This window comes from Poeciliopsis prolifica, unplaced genomic scaffold (assembly GCF_027474105.1).
Source record: "Poeciliopsis prolifica strain line A6 unplaced genomic scaffold, Auburn_PproV2 SCAFFOLD004, whole genome shotgun sequence".
In the NCBI taxonomy this organism is placed as follows: Eukaryota; Metazoa; Chordata; class Actinopteri; order Cyprinodontiformes; family Poeciliidae; genus Poeciliopsis; species Poeciliopsis prolifica.
The window spans coordinates 1289519-1307485 of NW_026562379.1; the positions used below are offsets into that span (position 1 = coordinate 1289519).

The 17967-nt window shown below is 38.0% G+C and overlaps 1 protein-coding gene across 5 annotated transcripts; it reads right to left on the reverse strand.

Moving 5' to 3' along the window:
• Positions 1 to 1427: 1427 nt before the first annotated feature.
• On the reverse strand, positions 1428 to 13251 carry scn3b (sodium channel, voltage-gated, type III, beta). 5 transcript variants are annotated; one of them, XM_055028331.1, is made up of 7 exons: positions 12731 to 12889; positions 12146 to 12648; positions 10385 to 10557; positions 10048 to 10276; positions 5573 to 5711; positions 3579 to 3662; positions 1428 to 2320 (listed from the first exon to the last, which is right to left on the reverse strand). In XM_055028331.1, the coding sequence occupies exons 2-6, from the start codon at positions 12198 to 12200 to the stop codon at positions 3599 to 3601; spliced, it is 660 nt and encodes a 219-aa protein (XP_054884306.1). In that variant the 5' UTR covers positions 12201 to 12648; positions 12731 to 12889; the 3' UTR covers positions 1428 to 2320; positions 3579 to 3598. The 5 variants fall into 5 exon arrangements, with proteins under 5 accessions (XP_054884306.1, XP_054884305.1, XP_054884307.1 ...); XM_055028330.1 differs by having other exon boundaries at positions 12146 to 12290; positions 12369 to 12889; XM_055028332.1 differs by lacking the exon at positions 12146 to 12648 and having other exon boundaries at positions 12844 to 13251.
• Positions 13252 to 17967: the final 4716 nt, after the last annotated feature.

A 17967-nucleotide genomic window follows, 5' to 3' on the forward strand; every position in this document is an offset into this window, starting at 1 on the left:
TTTTAACCTGAATGAATGTCTCACAAATTACACAATGCTGTCTGCTTTCCTACAAGCATGCCTGAGTTGCTATAACAACAGTTGCAGCAATAACTGTCTGCTCTGGATTAAGCTAAAATATGTTACATCCTGTATATAATATGCCGCAGCCTTTTGCAGTCTTTGTCTTTTAACGTCTGCCTTTCCGTCTGAGCTGAGGCAGTTTTCTTGTTGATGAAAACAAACAGGAAAAAAAAAAAAAAAAAAAAAACACGCCTTGCTTGCAGCGAGACGACTGACAAAATGCAGACAGTCAAGCAGAAACAGATCGAACCCTGCTTTGCTTGCTGTTTTTCCACAGCGTTAATGAGCGTCGAAAACAGCAGGGGGGTTTTCATTGCAGTTGTTAAATCTACTCCACTGCTTTGAAGCACACAACAGTCGTGTATAATAGTGGAGAACATGGAGGGCGGGGAATCAATATTACAGCATATTGTTTCATAAAGTACATTTAGTAAATTAATTCAAAGAGCTGGATTCATTACTCGGAGTGATATATGCGTCAAGACTTTTTGCTTTGATATTTATTGATGAGAGATCATGAAATCCTAGACCTCAGTTCCTCATAATTAAAATAATATGAAAGAACAATCCAAGAAAGTTTTTTATATACAGAAATTTTATCTTTCCAAAATACACTCGAGTAGGTACTCTCTGCACGCAGAGGCTCCTTTTGTTGAGTTATACTTTATCAACCCAGCGTGGCATGGAGGTGAACTGCCTGGAAGGAAGCCAATGTTGATTTCATATTCACCTTCAGCTGTTTGGGTGCCGCGTCTCTCATCTTTTTCTTGACAATGTCCCATAGATTCTGTGTGGAGTGTGATAGCCAATTAAACAGAGTGAGACCGCAGTCATTAAAGTAGACTTTAGCAGTATGAGATGGTATAAAATCCTGCTAGAAAAAAAATCTCCATAAAGATTTTCTGCTTTGACTTTGGACTTGATAAAGCACAGTGGACCAGCACAGACAGATAATACGACACCTTAAATCCTCACCGACTGTGGAAACTTCACACTGAACCTCAAGCAGCTCAGATTTTGTGCCTCTCCTCTTTGCCTTCAGAGTCTGGGACCTTGATTTCCAAAATGAATAAATAAAAAGGCTAAATGTACTTTGATCTGCAAAATGGTTTCCAGACTACTGAGCCACAATCGAGCACTTCTTTCCTCACTTCAGGAGGAACAGCTCAAACACTGACTTTAGTTCAGTAGAGGCTTAACAAAAAGGAATGTCTCCTGTAAATATGAAGCTAATGTACAATTTCTTCCTACAAATAATTCTTGCTATTCACATTTGGAATTGAATTACTGAAATAAAATTAGATCAATGTATATAAATATAAAGATCTGCGGACATTTTCTGGAAATAATGGAGAAGTGCCAAATCGCGCTGTGGAATGTATATTTATTAAGATAAAAATGTAAAATTCACAGATGAATTATTGTATTTGCAACAGAACGAAAATGGCTGGATATGATGGAATCAAGTTAGAAATGTTTCTACAGTTTTGTATCGTTGAAGGAGGCACAGACTGGGTCTCGACAGCAATACTCAGGAACAGTCAAAGCTTCAAGAATACATTTAGGAGCTCTAAGTGCAGTACCACTTGACCTACTGAATATACGTTGACATCAGAGATGAATGTAGATTAAAGATTTATACAGAGGCGAGTAAAAAACTTCAAATAAATTCAGCTGAATAAAGTCCTTTTCTTGCGGAATATCATGTTTATAAGCATTTCCACGATTTTGTGGCGCATAACGGACAGCAGAGAGTATGCAGACACGTAGAAGTGTGAAAGCTTTTCAATTGAAAACATCATGGAAAGACTTCTGGCCACGACAAAGAACTCTGTGACCTGAAAACTCACAACAAGGTCTATAAAAAGGTTAGAAAAATAAACATGGCAGAGTAAGTTTAAGAGTCTTTAAAACAGCAGACTCTCTCCTTAGGTCAAGCATTAATGTCGAGGTACAAAACTCACAACACCAGCTGTTTGGAAATGGGTAGTACATCAACACATCAGCAGGTTCTTAAAGTCTACAGTATGGCTATATTGATCGGATAATAGGTCCTAGACTTGATGTCAGAGCTTTCATAAAGAAGAAGGAAAGGGAAAACATATATACATTTATATAGCACTTTTCTGTTATAAGACACGGTGGATACACAGGAAAGGTTGGCTGGCGGGATTCACGTCGCTGTCTGGGAGAAATATCTTCATGGTGGCACCGATGGGACTGTGCTGTCTGTGCCATCATCCTGAGAGGTTAATATCTGAAGAGAACAGAGAACATGGTTCCCTCAGTAAACCTGAAATGATTCACTTAAAGAAGAGAACATGTGCCTTTTCAAATCATCTATTGTTCCCTGATTCTTTGCTTCCACTGAGCCAGATGTTCAGTAATGCTTAAAAGTCGTCTGACCAACTGATGGCAACAAATTGTTCAGACCTTTAGTGAAAATTGGGGAAATTGTAAATGTGTGGAACAAAAGGAAAGGTGTGAGGTCTGAAAAACTATCATCAGCACATCGTCGTCATGCCTTTACGAAACAAGAAAAAATTCAGCAAGCATCGACACATTAACCTTCTCACTGGTTTTCACAGAACCAGTGAGGCTAAATGTAAATAAAGAAAATCAAATCAATAGAAATACTTTGAAAAGGCCTCCAGGAAGCATAATTTACAAGCTGACAAAACATGACTTACTGGAAGCAAAATATAAATAAATGGGAAATATAGCGCCTTGCAAAAGTGATGTCTCAAACTTTTTGAAATAATAAAATTGAACGTTTTCAAAGTAAAAAATAACCATGTTATGATCTGTGTTGCAAAGCTGGAGTAAATTTTTCTTTCTCCATTCTAAAATATCTTACATTTGACTAAAAGCAGCTGTGAAAATTCAATGTTGCCAAACAGGGTTTTTTTTGTCCTTTTACTTTTCATAACCGTGTCTATTTGTATTTCACTTTACAATTACACATTGATCTGCCACTTATAAACCACATTAACACAATGAGGTTTGTGATACAAAATATGATGAAGTTCAAGGCGCAGGCCTTTATCTCCAAGGTTTTGCCAGGTTCTGCACTACTGGATGCATCTAATTTACCTGAAAACAGTACGGAGCGCTACTTAACATGCAAACATCACACTCACTAGTTTGATATTTTTCCACAATGTTCACACATTATAGCCACACATCATAATCTCAAAGCACTCTAGGTATGAACACACCACAAAAAAAATTATGCATCATGTCTACTTATCTTTTTAAAAGAAACAACTATAGTGTTAGATGTTTTCTAATGAGAAATATCTAAATAAGAATCAAAAAGAGTGACTGAAAAATAGAGTCCAAAAAGAACAGAAATGAATGCCTTTCGAAAATGTGTGTGAAGGATGAGACAGAAGCAATGGGAGTCTACAAAGCTGCAGAGTTATGAGTGTTGAAGCTACAAAACAATGGATACAAACAGGAAGGGGATGATTTTATTGATCGAGTTCAGGCTGAGGAAATCACATGTAAAATACCGTGTCACTGAAAAGCGCTTTTATTCGGTAACAGGAGCGACTGGATTGTCTTTCTGCTCAGAAGGGACGGCTAGGTAGTTCGTCCTGCAGGAAAACAGAGGAGCGTCTAAAAAACAGAGCTTTGGTTTTCTCCTGTTAGAAGGCAGACGTTTCAGTTTCAGACTGGAACAACAAGGCTGCAACATGCATTTCCCTTTAAATCAAACATGAGTAATTCCTCACATGTCCCATGTGGAGTTTATAAAAGACAAAGCAATCAGTGGAGTCTTGAGACAGCGGGTGCACATCCAGATGAACTGACACGCTCATTCAGTATTTATCACCATGCTCTTAACCTCTTAAAATCTCAGCGCTAAAAATGCTTGCAGTTACATGCAGTGCACCTACTCAACTTCTCTGCAGACTAAACAAGATTTATATTAATGAAATGAACTTTGTTACCCAGTCAGCAAATGTTAGGGAAGAAAAGTTATCTAAATCTCTGACCAAGTCTTTCATTTTGTTATTACTTCCCATCTTAAACAATTATCTCAAATATTACAGCTAATTCACTGCCTCGACTACAAAGACTAAATGCATATAAAAATTATGATTCCAACATAATAGAAAATAAGTACTTTTGTACTGCTGAGTTTTGTGTCTTTTAATAAGGGCTAAAGCCTCTACAAACCTTTAGCAGCTTCATCAAAGTACCATCTAGCTTAATATACCTTACCCAAGGTTAAAGCAATTATTTGGAATGCAAATATCAATCATGGTATCCTTACACAGCAAGGTTAACGACTTTACAATAATTGCTGACCTGGAGTATTATAAGAAAGTCCTGCCAATAATAATCATAGCAATAAAACTACTTTGCTCACTTGCAAAAAGAAGAAGAAGCAGAAGAAGTCAGTGAAAGATTTTAAAACCATAAAACAGGCAAACAAGCAATAAGATTTTCACCTTCTTGGCCTATTGCCAACCTTAACACTATTCAGTGAATTAAAGACCAATAATGATCAATATATCAACCATGTCTGCAATTATATATGTACACATTTGACAAAAAGGGGCTCAGTTAGTGGAGTATACATGTACAGAGGCTTTTGTCGTTAACATGTGGATTCAAGCCATTTGCTCCTTGTCTTATTCTCATTTCACTGCAATACCACCTACCATTTACTTTCAAATAAAGGCCACAAGAGTTTAAAAAATGAGTTCTGGGGAGGTTTGAGAAGAACCTATATGACATTTAACCAAAGGCACGAACAGTGACATTAGATATTTGCCACCATTTTCACAGAGTCTGCGACTGCATTGCACATTTCCTCCCCCATAAAATGAGGGATCTTTAGAACATACCGCATATCATTTTGCAGCTGCAGTACTCTATTCACATTGCAAAAACAGTGAATCAACCATACTGCTGTGTATTATCTGTTACTTTTCAGAATATCACTCATATTTTCCAAAAAAAAAAAAAAAAAATGGGAAGAAAAAGCTGTCAACAGGCATAGGCTGGCAGAGTCAATGTTGTGTAAATCCAGGAGGAGCTGACTACATAGGTGGCTTTGAGACAAGGTGACACAAAAAGCCAGTTTACGATGGAGCTGAAAATCCAGCTTGGATGTTAACAGGTTGCTGAAAAGTCAAACAGTCAGCAGAGCATGGAATAATTCAGGTGTGTCTGGCTGGCTTCCGTAGAAAAACAAAAAACAGATTAAAGATGTAAGAGGGCTAAAAACCAGAGCAGGGAACATGCTCAATTTTCAATTATTCCCATATCTGTCTGTTAGTCTGACCTTTTCGGTCTGGCTCTCTGTCTGACAGCCATTGATGTCTGGAATTGTATATGAGCATTACGTAAAAATAAGAGATTCAAGGATCCACAGGTGCAAAACATCCTTTTCAGATTAGATCAATTTGATTTGCTATTAAGCAGATCACATCAGAACACTGTGTTTGTGGTGAGCTCACACGTATCTGAGCGTGTGGAAACGTGTGAAACTCACGCTGTGTCCTGCGCTTGCTCATCAGATTTTGAGATCTTCCTGTAGCAGTAGACCATTTCCACCAGCAGCCACAAGGTCAAGAACACCAGCAGGACATACATCATGATCTCAGAGTAGATTGCGGCGGTGTCATTGGAGACTGCGGAGCACAAACAGCAGATAGGCACATGCTTTATTCAGCACACATTCATTTCCTGCACCATTTTGTGAAGAATAACAAAATAGACTCTGCTGCAGCTCTAAGGAAATGTCCTGAGCTCGCTGAACACGACTGGCACAAAATCTCGCATCATTTATGACGAAGAGGACGAGATATCAGCGAGATATCAGACATTATTTCATTAATAAAAAGTTACACTTAAGCTTCTTAAAGGATGTATTTATATTTATTATTTGTATCTTTATTTTTGAATATTCCACAAGCTTCTACTGATAATGACAAAACAATCTAAAGCTGCTATTCTCTAAGTTCTTTGCAGCAATTTGGCTCGACAAAACTAAATTTCCCACTAAATATTCTGCTGCCCAAAGCAAAATGTCAGCAAAATGCAAAAAAACTGAATTTATTGGAAACAATTTCCATTTGTTTTCCAGATTAATGGCCACAGAAATGAATGCACAGAAGAGGACTGCTGTCAGCCCATTTTCATGCCATCAGCACATTTTCAGAAACACTTGCAAAATAACCAGTGGATGATATTCAATGAAGAAATCTGCACTTTCCAGGAAAGGCTGGCAGTCTTGAACGGCTGAGCTACACACAACCTTGTTGCACAATAATGGTGTTTATGTTCTCCTACTACAAAATGTAATTTTCTTCTTAGCTTTTGACTTGTATTTTGGTTCATTCAAAAAAATATTTAATCTGTTTCTAGATATGAAAAACCCAAAACACAATGGTTTCCATGCAAAATACATTTTGTTAACATGAAAAATCCCACTTTCTGTTGTTCTACTAAAAACAATTTTCTTTTTTTTTTCTTTTCTTTTTTATATATATATATATATTTAGGAGTAATTAGATACTATCTGATTACCAATTACAGTAAGCACTGATAAAAACCTTCTTATGAGTTCATGCTTTGTGGATGCATTACGTTTTAGATAAATCTAACAATATACAGGTAAATATGATGGGCATAAGTACTGAGTGATGACATTATAACCTAAAAATGTAAAAGAAAAGGTGCCTTGCAGAGATTTCACAAAGTCCCATGCAGGTAGAGAGCAAACCTGCCTATTGAACTGTGAAAGCTCCACAGGGTACCTTTGTGTATGGTATAAAATGGAGGTGCAAACTCACAGTGGTTCTTGGATCAGACATTTCTTTTTGCTGTTTGAAAACAATTATACCATCAAATGAAGAAAGTTCATGCTCACTCTCATCATTTATTGTCTTTAAATCTATAAGAAAAAGTGCTTTCACTATCCTATTTGTTTATATTTTCTAAAATTATTCACTTAGCTGTAGTAAAAGATAAAAAAACATCGGAGACTAAAGTGCTTTGCAAAGGTATTTAAACCCCTTAAACTGTTTCACATATGACCACAAAATTCAATGTATTTTTAGGTTTTTATGTAATCAACCTTCACAACATCATGCATAATTCTGAACTAAGAAAAATTGTTTTAAACTTTTTTATTATTATTTTCAAACAAAAAAGTTTGACCTGCTTTCTCAGCCCTAAACCTCTGAGCTGATTCACAGCTCAGGTGGGAGGATCTGTCAGCAAGCCTTCATTAGTCATGCACTATCCAAATCTGATCTCTACAGTGGAAAAAACAAAGCCTTCTGAGAAGAAAATAAGCCATTCGCCCAGTTTAAAGTTTGTTGAATCCAAGCAGAAGATGATGCTTTGATAATATAAGACTCAAATGTACATTTTTGGCCCAAATGCAAAAATATGTGCAGAGGAAAACTAACATCACACATCACCATGAACAGCTCTTTCCCATGGCAAAACATGGCATAGCCTTATCATCCCATGTGAACATCAATCTTTTATTTCTTTTTGACAAGCAGGAAAGTCGGGAATGAATAAAAATAAAAACAAATGCTTGCAACACTTTCAATATTTCAGTTGGAACAGTGTGCCAACTGTGTTGTACTTTCCTTCTCCTTAACTATTTGTGAATTGTTTTGTTGGTCTGTGACACCAAATCCTAACAAAATGCGTTGATGCACTGAAGGCTTCAACAATAAATATAAAAGAAGCATAAATGTTTTTGCAAAGCACTGTACGTCACCCATCAATCACAATGAAACTTTATTTGGAGGAGAATCTTAACAGACAATTTAAACATGAAACTGGACTTTGGGAACCAAATTGTCTTGGGAACACACACTGACATTTGGAAATGTACATGTAAAAGCTTAATATTTTTGAGCCACTGTGAACCTGTTTGTTTGTACCAAATTCCAGAAAACCTTCTCAGAAGAACCATGTTTGTCCAACTTGATGTGGCTGTTTTTGTAAGATGATCCACCGAAAGCAAAATTTTCCACTTTGTTACCACGAAAATCATTATCAGAACACATGCATAATGGTTGCAGCAGGAAAGGCTTTCTGAAACTTGATACCACTGTTTGTATGAAATATGAAGGAAGATTTTGATATTTGTGCAGAAAGAAATCTGACCACAGCATTCTGCGTGTATATGCATCTTTTTAAAAATTCTACCATATGCAAGCATTGAAAATGAAAATCTAAAGAAATGGAACAGAATTGGGAACTTCCAAATATACACGTTGATTTGTATATTCGACTGAGGTGGAAGATGAAACATTCAGCAGGCCAAACATCCAAGAAGCATAATACATTACCCAGGTTTAAACAGACAGCAAAGTAGCTGGTTTGAATTAAGCCCTTCACAGACAACAGAAGAAAGCTTTAATGGAAAAAAATAAAGGCAGACAAAGCAAAACACAGTTATTTTTTTCTTCCAAACCAGTCACAACATAGAAAAGAGTGGGAAAGGGAAGAGGTTTTGTTAGTGGCAGAGAGCTTTCACACTAATGCATCACTTAGCGAAGACAAAAAGTTGGGTTTATAATTACAAAGCAAGTCATGCTGGCCTGGTAAACATTTTAAAATCAGATGAAGAAGAGGCAGAACACAAAGACAGGGCTAGGTGCACAGAGGCCAGCAGTTTTGCAGCTCAACAGTACAGTGTTAATTCAGGCAGCTCTAAAATAAAACATTCTAACTGCTTAGCAGCTTTCAGCTGAACACCAGAGTCTGTATGCAGAAGGATTTTCAAATCCCTCAGAGAGCTTCTATCTTAGCCCACAAGTTCCTGCCAAGAAGTCCTGAGAGTATCTTAAGAGTCATTCAGTCAGCTACTGGGAGTGAAAGAAATTGCCATCTTACTGAAGAAGTATGGTCGACCATCGTTGCTTTAGGTGACACAGCATCACCTATGTGACCTATGTGATCAGTTGGTGGCGGGTCACTACCACCACCAACTCATAAAGAGTGTGGACCAAATGCCAGATCACACAAATGACCTTGTCTTAAAAAACAGCATGTGAACTGCATAAAAGGACACTTATGCAGTTCACATGCATAAAATTGAACCCAAAAGCCTTTTCTTTTTTGCCCTTCAGCCACTTGGACCTTTTTCGGACCCGAGTTTGAAATCATTTTCTTTTTTGAGACCAATTTTCACCCAGATTTTACTCTGTTTGATGAAGAGCAACAGTGCTTCCGACAGAAAAAACATCCAGACACCACGGTGCTGCCACCCTCATACGTCACAGTTACGAGATTGTTATGGAGCTTGAATGCTTTTTCCTCTAAATGTAAGGATGGTCATTATGGCCACTCACTTCTATTATAGGTTTCAGACCACAGAACATGTCTCTAAGACTCAATATATTTGTCCTTAAGTGCATTTGCTAACTTCAGCCTGTCTTTCAAAGTCATACTTTCTCTTAAAAGCAGCATTCAGTCCATGATGGCACAGGATGTTTTTTCTTCAGCCAGGATCTTTACAGTAGTTCTATTTAATACATACAGTTCCTACCAAAAAGCACTCATCTCTGGGATTCAAAAACCATTTACTTTCCGAACAGTATCACAGTGGAAGTTTTGAAATGGATTTATACTTGCATATAAGTATTTGAACATGTATCCGTGGATGAACCAGACTTGTGGAAGTCGTCTTTCTCTTCCTGATACCCTGTCCTTAAAACACACCTACCAGTATGGCAATATTTAACTGCAACGTTACTCGAAGTTTTGTCATTGGGTGCAATTTCTGAATTTAAAGAGAGCTGGGGATAATATCTATTTTATCTTCTTTATAGTCATTAACATGTCTAAAACTCTAGTAATCTCAATTGCTCTACAACAAGGAAGGTTAGCGTAATGCTACATCACAAACTGAGACAAAACATGGGTGTCTTTTCACACAGTAATTTAAATATCTGGCTTATGCTTCATTAACACTGAAGCCAATGGACACAATCGTACCTTTTTCTTTCACGGTCAGTGTGATGTTCTTTGTTGTCAGTGTCGATGGCGTATAGGCTCCAAAGTCAAACGTACGAAAAACTCGGCACTCATAAATACCACGGTCTCTCTCTGAGATGTTTAGGATCAACAAGGAGACGTCTTGCAGGTCTTTGCTACCATTCCAGATCAGACGGTCTCTAAAAGGTCCATCCAGGTTTTTTGAGTCTCCATTCAGGCTTTGGAAAATCTAGGCAAAAAGAAAAAAAAACCCAAAACTTTTAACATTTATAATCTGAACTGATCAGCACAAAACTCAAACGTATGGGTCGTACACAACACTGTTCTGCAAACATACATGAATTCTGTCATATGTGTTGTTTTCACTTGACGTGAAATACCAATTCACACTTGTGTTTGGTTTGAGTTCCTCCCTCTTCAAGCAAGAGATGCATGTCAGCTTCTTGAAGCTTCCCATCTCTGCTTCAGTGTCGGAATCCACATCAACACATACTGGCCTGCTCAGGTGGACTGAAAGAGAAGCAATATTACACACATTTACATCCACAATCAACTCATACTTCCATATCTAAAATCCATCAACTTTCAAGAAAATGTTAAAGAAATCTTGAACATTTTCCTCTGGTATTTGATCTGGAAGAATAAAAATAATTAAAACCAATAAGTAAAAGAGCTATCAAGAGCAGAAGGGAGGATGTGTCTATCCTAGATTTGATAAGATGAAAGGTAAATTGCTTGTTCTTGTTTAATGCTTTATCCAGTCCCGAGGACTCCAAAGCACTTCACACTGCATTCACACGCTGATGACACGCCAGACATTTAAGCAATAGATAATTTATTGACAATGGAATTTGTTTTAAATGCCTTTTTGGTAATAAAAAAGTCTAATGGTAATGGCTTCAAAATTCATGGTGTTTATTTTGGGCATTTTGAGACGGAAATGCTTAAACATAAAGCTTACGAGAAAGTCACTGAATTACAAGTTCTCTTGTAGAGCCTTCAAACTTCGACAACAAAGACAAATTTTTTTTTTCAAAACAGGAAAAAAAAACTTATGAGGGTTTTTTAAAAGTTTCATAATCTCCATTAATCTGTACATGTCAAATCCAACACAAAGATGCAGAACTAACTTCTTTACATAAACAGCCATAAACTTAAGTTTAGAGTTCTGTGAGCACTGGAGAGACTCAAGTCATAAAAGATCGACAAAGAAAATATCGTGGCTTCTGCCGAGTCATGTTTTCTTGGTTTTGCAATAGCGGCAAAGATTATAGAAACTACGGGAAACATTTGAAGGGGTTTTCAACATACTGTGAGAAAACTGATTAAGGAAAAGGCTGGAATATAATTGCATTTCAGTTAATTGAATAACGTGGGAAGGGAATTGAGTCAAAAAGGCAAATGATGCAGTGGTTACAAATGCATAGACTTGGAGTCTGCAACCAGCAGCCAAACAGAACTCCTTCACTCCCTCGTTTGTGGCTTGTTTAGGCCTTCCATCAAGAGATGCATATACAAATGTGCACTACTGAAAAACACTAATGGTACAACAGAAATTGTTTGTCTTGTTCTGTCTGGTAATAACATCAGACTTCAAATTATGTTTTTTTGTTTTGTTTTAAGTGAACTATTTTCTATAAATAAAGAAAAGAGTCAAGGAGTCAAGTGGTTACAATTAGTGGCATGTAGTTGAATTCATACTTAAGTGTCCTCTCAAGTCTGTCAAAGGATGGTTTATAGTGGTTTATAATGTCACAAAATGCAGAAAAGTTCACTGTCAATGTGACTGCGTTAGGCCCATTGCTGTTATGTAACCAGGGTCTCGCCCAGGGGCAGACAGTGACAACATTGATTTTATCTTATCCTTTTTTATTTCATTTTGTTTTCTTCCAAACATTCTGCAGGCAGAGAGAAGACACACAAGAGGACAGAGCGGACACAGCCTCACATCGCTTACCCCAGTTTCCCCATCAGATGAAACGAAGGAATGGGGTTCCTCAGTTTGTCTGGAAAACGTCAGTGTTCGTAACCGTGAATGCGCCACAGCCAAAGCACTCATGTATGCGGTGTGGAAGCCGACCTCAAACGCAACACTTACCGACAAACAACAACAGAAGTAGCGCTTGCTGTTGAACTCTGTGCAGAGTTGGCATGTTCAGCCCTATGAGGAGCTGCTGCTGCCGCTGGGACGACCGCTGCTCCAAACTCCGCTTTTGCTTTCAAGTTGCCTTCAAGGCCAACTCCTGGGTGAGAAATGCGAGTTCAGGACCACAGACAGCGCAGGAAACTTCCCTCTGCCCCAAGAGCGAAGATCCACCTACTGAAAGAAGCGACGCTCTGCGACAAAGTGACGCTCTGCGAGAAGTGCGGGGATTGTTTTTTTTTTTTAGCAGTTTTAAGAGCCCATTTGTGAATTTACAGCTTCTCGGCTCGCAATTTCTCATCTAGACGGCGACAGGAAACGTCATCATCCCCGGCACTTGAACGGAATGAGCAGGTCCGTGATGTGCGACAGCAAACTCGAGTGATGCAACAGTTTCCTCGCCCACAAATCCAGCCACCTCAGTCCAGAGCCCTCCACAAAAGTATTTTCTTTTACTTCTAAATGAACCACAAAAACAAAAAAGAATCAAAGATCAGAACCTGTGGATCCTATGGCAACAAAGCCGATTCACCCACTTACAGGCTCGAGGTCTGAAGTCTTGATTGGACCCAAACGGCAACACTTCTCCTATTTTACACGACATACGGTAAGATTGTTAATTCAAATCATTAAAAAAAAAAGAAGCCACTGACCGCATTGCATTTCCGAGCCGCCGCTCACTCTTTATTTTCCACTTAGCGCCTGGCAGGAGGAGAGGGTTTAATACGCATGCGTGAGTTACTCCCACCCACAACACAACGTGCATGATCATGTTATAGCCATTTGGGTTCCGTCTAAGAAAGCTCCCCCCTCAATTGATTGTTGTTGTTTTTTTATTTGACTGAAAACAAATCCGAGCAGCTCCTAGAATGACTTGCAGACATTTAACGGAAATCAATGGAGTGGAAAAAAAGCAAAACAGAAGTATTAAAGAGAATGGGGTTCCTCAGTTTGTCATGTGTTACATAAGGTGTTTAGAAGAGCCCACTCATGACATTTCCTTTGTTTCTCTTTTTTTAAAAAACTTGAGCCCTTACATTATTCCAACCTCTCCAGGGTCATCATAACAAGGCACAAAACATGTTGCAGACGATCAAGCTTATAAGTAATATTAGGAAAATTAAGTATTCCCATCCTTTTTTCATTTTGTCTCTTTACAACCAATTATTTCGAAGTCTTTTATTCAAAGCCATGTATAATCATGAGGTGAAATAAAATCTGAATAGCTGTATGTACATGTACTCAGACTCATTTGCTGTTGCATGTCTTCTGAGGTATGTTGTAACCAGCTTTCAACGCACAGAGACTAGAATTTGTGCCTCCTGGCTGCTTCTCCGATTAATGCTGCTATTAGTCAAGCTGGATAGCCTCGTTTTAAAAGGCTTAGCTGTCCTACACACTCCTTTCATTTTACATTGGATTGTCCAGTGCTCTGTGAGATGTTTATATCTTTATTGTTCTGATTTATCCCTGATCTTCATTATGCTGATTTTCTTCACTGACGTTCTCTAACAAAACTTGACAGTGTACAAATAGGCCACTTATGCTGAGAATAATTTACACACATGATTTATTTGGTAATTAGGAGACCTTAAAAGGTCATGCAGGGGCAACGTACTGCAATGTGGTGAAAATCAATGCACCAGTTCATTTATTTGATCACTTTGCTCCACTTCTTTAAATTTCTGATAGTAATATAAAAAAATATGAAAATATTTAAAGAGCATAAAAACACCGGTGGACTGACTAGCAAGCTATAAAATGGAAGAGTTTAAATTATTAGCTATCCATATTCAGCATTGAATTTAATGATCTAAAAATCATCCCAAAGTAAAGTTGCACAACTTTAATGGCTGTACCGAAAATAATGACTTGATGACTTCTTTAACGAGTTAAAAACAAAAAGCTATGCATCCTGACTTGACTTAAGATAAATTGAAATCCTTTGGAACGTTTACTCAGTCTGAAGTTTAAAACTTATTTAGTTGAAAAAGAATGATAAACACACTACTTCACTTCATGGATCTGATTTATTCGTCGCACGTTTACTGCTGCCATCAAGTCCCAGAGCCTCCAGACTACCAGATCATCGTTACGAGAAATAATTAAAACATTGAAAACCATTATTTGATTTTTCTTGGTAGGTGCATTATCAGTGTAAGGGTTGGAAACTGTCTCCGTCCGCTGAAGAATTGGATCTTAAACCAAAAATTGCGATTCATGATTGACCAGTTGATGATTTCCTTATTTTGTAAAGAATTTAATTTATTTATCCAGTTTCTCCTCTCTGTTGCTCCATTTTATTCCCCATAAAGCCATGTTCAACAGTAATTTAAATTGGAAACAAATATTCAAACTAGTTTTTCATAATGCATAGATTTAGAGCAAGATAAAGTAAGGCATCTCTTTCCATTATATACTGCAATGTATTTATTAAACATTGCAGTACAATACATACTGCAACGGAAAGAGAAAATCATTACATGAGCTTCCAGGATCCTAACAGGATCTACTCTGGTTTCCAAGTGTTTAAGTGTCTTCCCTTGGGACTCAGACTCTGCTGTCCTTGCTGCAGGACTCAGCTGATGAGGACAACTTTAGTCCCCAGGGCTGATCAACTCCTTCATTCCCAACCTTGTCCTGAATTGCACTAGCAGGGTTGTGGTACAGTTTTAGATAAAATTGTTTATTTTTATAAACCAGTTTAAAACATTTACTCGTGAATGTTTCACACAGTAACCCATTTTTCTGATAAGTCTTTCTCTGGTTTCTGTGACTGCATCTGTGCTTCCTGGGATCTTCTGAACAGTAAGAAACACAAACTACTAAATTCTCAATATTCTTTGCCTCAGTGGAAATATACTGTGTTTTATTTACACTTCAAGGATGGATTAAGATTTAAAGAGACATTTTAACTTTCCACGTAACTATCCAAGGTTCTGCCCAAGCTGATTGATGGATATTTGAGGGGTTTTCTTACAAAGTTATGTAATTCTTGCTCAAATCTGTGTCCAGTATGTTTTCACTACAAGAAAGTCTCACTACATGATATTGTTTCTTTAATACCACATAAGATAATGTTTCTACCAAGAAAGACAGATTTCTATCTGTGAAGTCTGTGAAGGACCGAAGAATGGCAGGTTCAGAAACGAACTGTGATAAAGCCTCAAGGAGAGACAATAATCTCAGAGTATTTAATCCTGCAGATCTTGTATCTGGAACTGTAAGCTGATTATATAAGCAAAACAAAAATGTAGACTTGGTGAGATTCACCAGCATTATTTTGTCCAATATTTTGTAATTTCAAAGATTAAGAAGTCTAATTTCTGGTTCACCAATCCCCTCTCTGTAATTTTACACATCAAACTGATGTTAATGTTGTGCTAAAAGTGCGAAAGCAAAAATTTACACGACAAGGCTTCTGAGCCACTTCATTCTTCACAGTGAAAAACAAGGGAGCTAAGTGCATCCAGCAGCAGCAGCAGCAGCTAAGCAGCAGCAGCAGCAGCAGCAGCAGCAGCAGCAGCAGCAGCAGCAGCAGCAGCAGCAGCAGCAGCAGCAGCAGCAGCAGCAGCGCAGCAGCAGCAGCAGCGCAGCAGCAGCAGCAGCAGCAGCAGCAGCAGCAGCAGCGCAGCAGCAGCAGCAGCAGCAGCAGCAGCAGCAGCAGCAGCAGCAGCAGCAGCAGCAGCAGCAAAGCAGCAGCAGCAGCAGCAGCAGCAGCAGCAGCAGCAGCAGCAGCAGGCTTGCGTGCTGAAAAACAGACTAAATATGGCAGGTCTGGTTGAAGCACATCCTGCAGATAAGGAAACCATAGCAACAGTAATGCAGTGCCATGGTGACTCAGGCCCTGCTTACTGACAGGCTGCAAACTCATTATAAGCCTACAGGAAGCTTCAGAACTATTTCTCTTCCTTACTTACATCCAGACCTATTAGCTGCAATAACCAAAGCCAAAAAAACAACATTGTATAGAGTGAATGAATCTGGTTTTACACTGTTGCTCTTTAAAGAAAATGTGCATATATACAGCTCTGGAAAAATGATCAGTTTCTCTGAATTAACTCTTTATAGGTTTATGTCTGAGTAAAATGAACATTGTTCTTTAATTCCATAAACTTCTGACAACATGTCTCTGAAATGCCAAGCAAAGGTTTAGTGTTTATTTGCAGAAAGTGAGAAATGGTCAAAATAACAAAAAAAAAAAAAAAAGATGCAGTGTTTTCAGACCTCAAATACTGCAAAGAAAACAAGTTCGTATTCATTTAGAAACAACAATAATAATGTTTTATCTCCGGAAGAGTTCAGAAATCAGTATTTGGTGGAATAACCAGGTTTTTAATGGTGATCAGTGCAGTGGGCTCTTCATTTTTTCCAGCTCGGTATATTAAAAATTTAAGGGGAGCACAGATGCAGCCTATAAACATACTACTGCTGTATATATTGACATAATTTTTCAAACAGGAAGTTGTTGCGAGAGCAGATGTTCATGACACTAAAATCGAGAGAGCGCTCAAAAATGGAGGAATTTAAGTGATCAGAAGCGCATATGCTGGTTCATATGTACTACGATGGGTTGTGTGAGACCTAAGAGACACAGAGCAGATTTCCAGGGATTTGGAAGGATTTCAAGATTATAACATGATTACAGCAGGCAGTCATGGATCAAAACATGATGGAAATAGAGATGTAAACCTCATGTGTGTCTTACTGGAAAAACCTCCAGCTTTTAGAGCCATACATCTCATCTTTCGGCACAATTAACCATTTTGTTGTACTTTGTCTGAAGAGCGTGTCTCACAAGCATAATCATACCCAGTGTACTGTACAATATTTTGTCATGTTACAGTCACTAATTTTAATAGTGTCTTGTTGCATCTGCTGTTTTCCTGCAGGGTTGCCATATATTTAGCTTTAATCCATGTTTCCATCAGTTCAGACTAGTTTTCCTGTCCCTGTGGAAGGCGAGCATCTCCACTGCATGATGCCGGCATGTATCATTATGACATTGTGTGTTCATAGTTAGGCACTAATATTGTGAACTTTGTTTAGTAATTAGGTGATTTTTGAGGACATTATTTTTTTCTTTACACCAGAATAGAAGAGGCTGAATAAAAATGTACTTAAAATGTAAACAACATTTATCATTTTCATTCTTCTTCACAGTCATTCACTTAGAATCTCAAAAGAAATTTGTTTGTGGGTGAAATATAATGTGCATTTTGTGCAAGACTAAAGATACATTTTGTTTTCTTGTCTCAATTAATCATACATTTAACCTAAATCTTGAGCAAACATATGTTTGATTTTATTGTCTTTTTTTCCTTTTGGCCTTTCCATATTTCGAATGTTCTTTGATTTCATCTGTACAACACTTTGTCGCAGCTGCTGGTGCCTTGTAGTGCTTTATGAATAAAGTAGCAGCAGTGGTTCACTCAGAAAATGTTTTCAAGCCAATGAACAAACAGATTATGTCTGCATGCACTTGATTAGTTACCGTGACTTGATTGAGGGAAAAATTAAAAGGGAGCGCAGTTGCAGCCCATTGAAAACATAGCATGTATGGAAACATACCCACACAGATGTCGCATGAAGTTAATCTTCCCGAAATAACCCATGTGCTGTGATCTAAACAACTAGAGCAAGTGTAATGTGGTGCAACTGCAAAACATCCCACAGATTTACACACACAGGCTCCTCCAGCAGTTTGTCTGTATGTCTGTGCCATTGTGAAGCAGACGTGCAGGTCAGATCAGTGGCAAAAGAAGCTAATCTAACTG

Bases quoted from the DNA above. Each gene is read 5' to 3' on its own strand.
- scn3b (XM_055028331.1), bottom strand. From the start codon at position 12,200: ATGCCAACTCTGCACAGAGTTCAACAGCAAGCGCTACTTCTGTTGTTG. The intron at 5,712-10,047 runs GTACGATTGTGT...TGTGCTCCGCAG, and splicing joins ACTGACCGTGAAAGAAAAAG to TCTCCAATGACACCGCCGCA. The intron at 3,663-5,572 runs GTGAGTTTCACA...GTTTTCCTGCAG, and splicing joins GAGCAAGCGCAGGACACAGC to GACGAACTACCTAGCCGTCC.